The sequence below is a fragment of the Cucumis melo genome, chromosome 10, assembly GCF_025177605.1.
Source record: "Cucumis melo cultivar AY chromosome 10, USDA_Cmelo_AY_1.0, whole genome shotgun sequence".
In the NCBI taxonomy this organism is placed as follows: Eukaryota; Viridiplantae; Streptophyta; class Magnoliopsida; order Cucurbitales; family Cucurbitaceae; genus Cucumis; species Cucumis melo.
Window position 1 is genome coordinate 2,774,050 of NC_066866.1, and position 3,695 is coordinate 2,777,744.

At 30.5% G+C, this 3,695-nt stretch overlaps 1 protein-coding gene across 1 annotated transcript; it reads left to right on the forward strand.

The window, feature by feature from the left end:
* The first annotated feature begins 2,003 nt into the window (after positions 1–2,003).
* On the forward strand, positions 2,004–3,695 carry LOC103489101 (transcription factor PRE6-like). Its single transcript, XM_008448109.3, has 2 exons — positions 2,004–2,292; positions 3,289–3,695. The coding sequence occupies exons 1-2, from the start codon at positions 2,158–2,160 to the stop codon at positions 3,439–3,441; spliced, it is 288 nt and encodes a 95-aa protein (XP_008446331.1). The 5' UTR covers positions 2,004–2,157; the 3' UTR covers positions 3,442–3,695.

Genomic DNA, 3,695 nt, shown 5'->3' on the forward strand with positions numbered 1-3,695 from the left:
GTGTTTATAGACTTTGAATGCAAATCAATATAGTTTCAATATTCAACCATAAATATTCCTCTTCTTCCTCTTCCTCTTTTTTAAGGATATTTTAAGCTTATAGGATTATAAAATGTTTCATTTTCAAAGAAAAAAAAAACGTTTTGGGGTTTGACAAAATTGAATTTAAGTTAATGAAAAGACTATGTATAATGTATTAGGTAATTTATAAGTTTATGGATTATAAAACTTCTATTTATTTGATTTTTGAATTATTAATGTTGCAATATATATATATATTTATATAAAATAGTAATATAGAACTTTAAGATTAATTATTAAAATAATTAAGCCGGATTCATGTTTTCCTTTGTCTCTAAAATGTGGACTGGAGTCCCTACTCTAGGGGGAAAAATTAATTTAATTAATGAGACATCACATCTATATTTGTAACACTATATAAAACAAGTTAATTAACTATTTTCCTTATTCTTAAAACAAAAAACATATGCTTAAACATTACTCAAGTGACTATATATGGACATTAGGCTTAAAAAGTTAGATCATACTAAATCTATATAATAACTCAATCATAATTCTTTTTCTTGATACGGAAATTTCTAGGTATAACTAATGGAACAATGATATTTAAATTAAGGAACGGTACCAATCATATGATATTAATAATAACAATAATGATATGAGAGTATGATGAGATTGTTAGAGAGATGATGAAAAGAAGAAAGGGGAACAGCCTTAAACGGCTTATGACAGGGTAATGTCCTTTGTTCACAAAGTTGTGTGCATATGAAGGTTGGCCGGCGGGCCTCCCGCCACAACCATTAACCACCTTTCTTCACTCCTATGACCCATGTCCCAAAATTTTCTACCATACATTACCTCCCATATCCTTTAATTTATGTACAAAAGAAAGTAAAACATGTTGAAGTTTGAACAATAATCTTCACCTCTCTCTCATTCCCCATCAAAATGTTTAACCCCCATTCCTTCTGACTCGTTTGTAATTTGGAATATAACACAAAAATCCCCAATCCCCCACATGCCATTTCCAGTTATTAATTATTGCATGCAGGTGCCAAATTTATTACATATATTTTATTAAACTTAGTCAAATGACCTAAAGTTCGGCCTCCATATTTAATTTCAGGTGGTGGGGAATATGTGATGAAAATATCATATCATATAATACTTGATTACCCGGTGGGGGTCTGTAAGAAAGAATTTTTTTTTTTCCATATAATCTCACATTGTTATTATTTCCATTTTAGTTGGAAATGAAGAAAAAAATTAGGGTTTAGGGGATATTAATGAAGAGAGATTAGAGAATGCCACGTGGTGTGTCAAGGGGGGGAATGAATCGAAAAGTAAGGCGGAATGTATGGATAATGCATCACTAATCATACTCAAAATTTGACCCTTCATTAAACCCTTGATCTTGACACTCCCAAATATTTCATCCAAAATTCAAAAAAAAGAAGAAGAAGAAGAAGAAGAAGAAAATAGTAATTAATTTCATAACATGGGTGTGCAGTACTCTGAAGCTGACACAAGCAGGCCCGCTTATATATATATATATATATATATATATATATATAAATATAAAGAAAACCACATAAACAAGTTGAAAGTTTTAGCCCCAGTTTGGAGACAGAAGGAGCAGGGACGGTATGGCTATGGCCTCGAGCAGCTTTTAGGGTTATTATTTGATTTAAATATAAGTATAAGTGAGTATTAGAGTTATTGGGTAAAGTTGTCCGCTTCGACCCCAACAAATAGTGTATTACTCATTCTAAAAACACTTCCCCTCCCCTTTCTTTTCATGCCCTCCCATATCTCTTTGTCCAATTAACATTACATTATTGTTTCTCTTAGCCTGTCTCTTTTCAAATTAACACAAATTAATTTTTCCAATCATTATTATTAATTTAATTCATTCATATATATTGCTTTCTATATATATTGCCTTTCTCCAACTAAAACATTATAGACCTTCTTCATTTCATTTTTGGGTTTCTCTTCAACTGATCTCCTTTTCTTTCTCAAAGTCCCAATATCTTTACCCCTATTTTATAATTGAAAAAGAAGGGAAGGGGAAGAAATTATAATATCTGACAATTTTTAGTTTAATTTTGTTGAATTTGGAAAGAAATAAAGACAATGTCGGGGAGAAGCTCGCGTTCTAGGCGCTCGGGTGTTGGTTCGAGGAATATTTCTGACGAACAAATTGCTGATTTGATATCCAAACTACAACAGCTCATTCCGGAGATTCGCAATGGTCGTTCCTCCTCTAGGGTATTGTAGTTCTTTCTTTTCTTTTTTTTTAATTCTCTCACTTATTATTTACTTCATTAACTTTAGATTAATTAATTAATTAATTTATGTACTTAACTAATCAGTTGGTTAATTAATTGTGTGGATATTAGTTTGCATACTCAAGTGTTGTGTGCTAATTTTAGTTAGCTGCTCCCAGCAGGAACGATAGTGGTTATCTATTGGATTTTGAATCTAATTAATTGATTCATTCTGCATTTCTCAATCAATAATCTCCATCTTCTTCAATTACGATTTATAAAAAGAAAGAAAAACTTGTTTAACAAAATCACGTGGATTGTTAAGTCAAATTTCAATCACAAAGTCTAGGTTTTTTTTTTTAGTTTTCAAATTGCATCTCCATGCAAGATTTAAACAAGTAGGTAATAAAGGAAAAAACTAGTGAGAGAAAAAGCAAACAATAAAGAATCAATACAAAGATTTACATGATTTACTAAGGTAATCTCTTAACAACATTTTCGAACAAAGGAAGAGCAATCTAATTTGTATAGAGAGAAAATATCATATTGCAAATAATAAAGCACAAGAAAGAGTTAGAGAGAGTACGTTTATATACTATACCACGTGCTTGGTTTTTTTAGGGTGCATATAGCGATATACTCAAAATATTTAAACAATAAAATTAATTTAAAACAATGTATTGGAATACTTTAAATCTATTATCTAGCACTCTAAACGAGCAAGGCATAAAAGTCTCACTCCAACAAGGATCTTTTAAAACCTAAATTGTTTATATGTATTGTATGTTATTTGACAATTTCAAGCATCTAAGTTTAGAGAAGTGTCGTTAAACAAACACTCTAATTTCTATTAGCATCTTTGCATTTGTATTTTTTTTACTAATTACTTAAATCTTTGATTCGTTGTTTACTATCAACGTTTTCTTTGACTGTCGATTTCATTTATGTCATTGCAACAAAATCTTATCAATTCAAAATGTGTGTGGTGGTTGTTTAGGTATCGGCCTCAAAGGTTCTACAAGAGACATGCAACTATATAAGAAGCTTACAGAGAGAGGTGGATGATTTAAGCGATCGATTATCACAACTGTTAGCATCAACGGATCCTGAAAGTGCTCAAGCTGCCATAATTAGAAGCTTACTTATGTAGTATATTAATCAACCGAATTTCCCTAAGTTTAATTACCTTCTTCTATACTCATAATTTTCTCTTCACCCAACCACACCCCCCCTACTACCCATCCATGCAATTAAATTAATATAAACATATATAAATTGAAGTCGTATAATAAAAGGGACGATATTGTGATCTAGACTTTACTTTAATTAATTACTCTCGTAGATAATATATATGTATAATTGAATTTTGTTGCTTAATGGTGATTAGAGAAGAAATTATGTGTA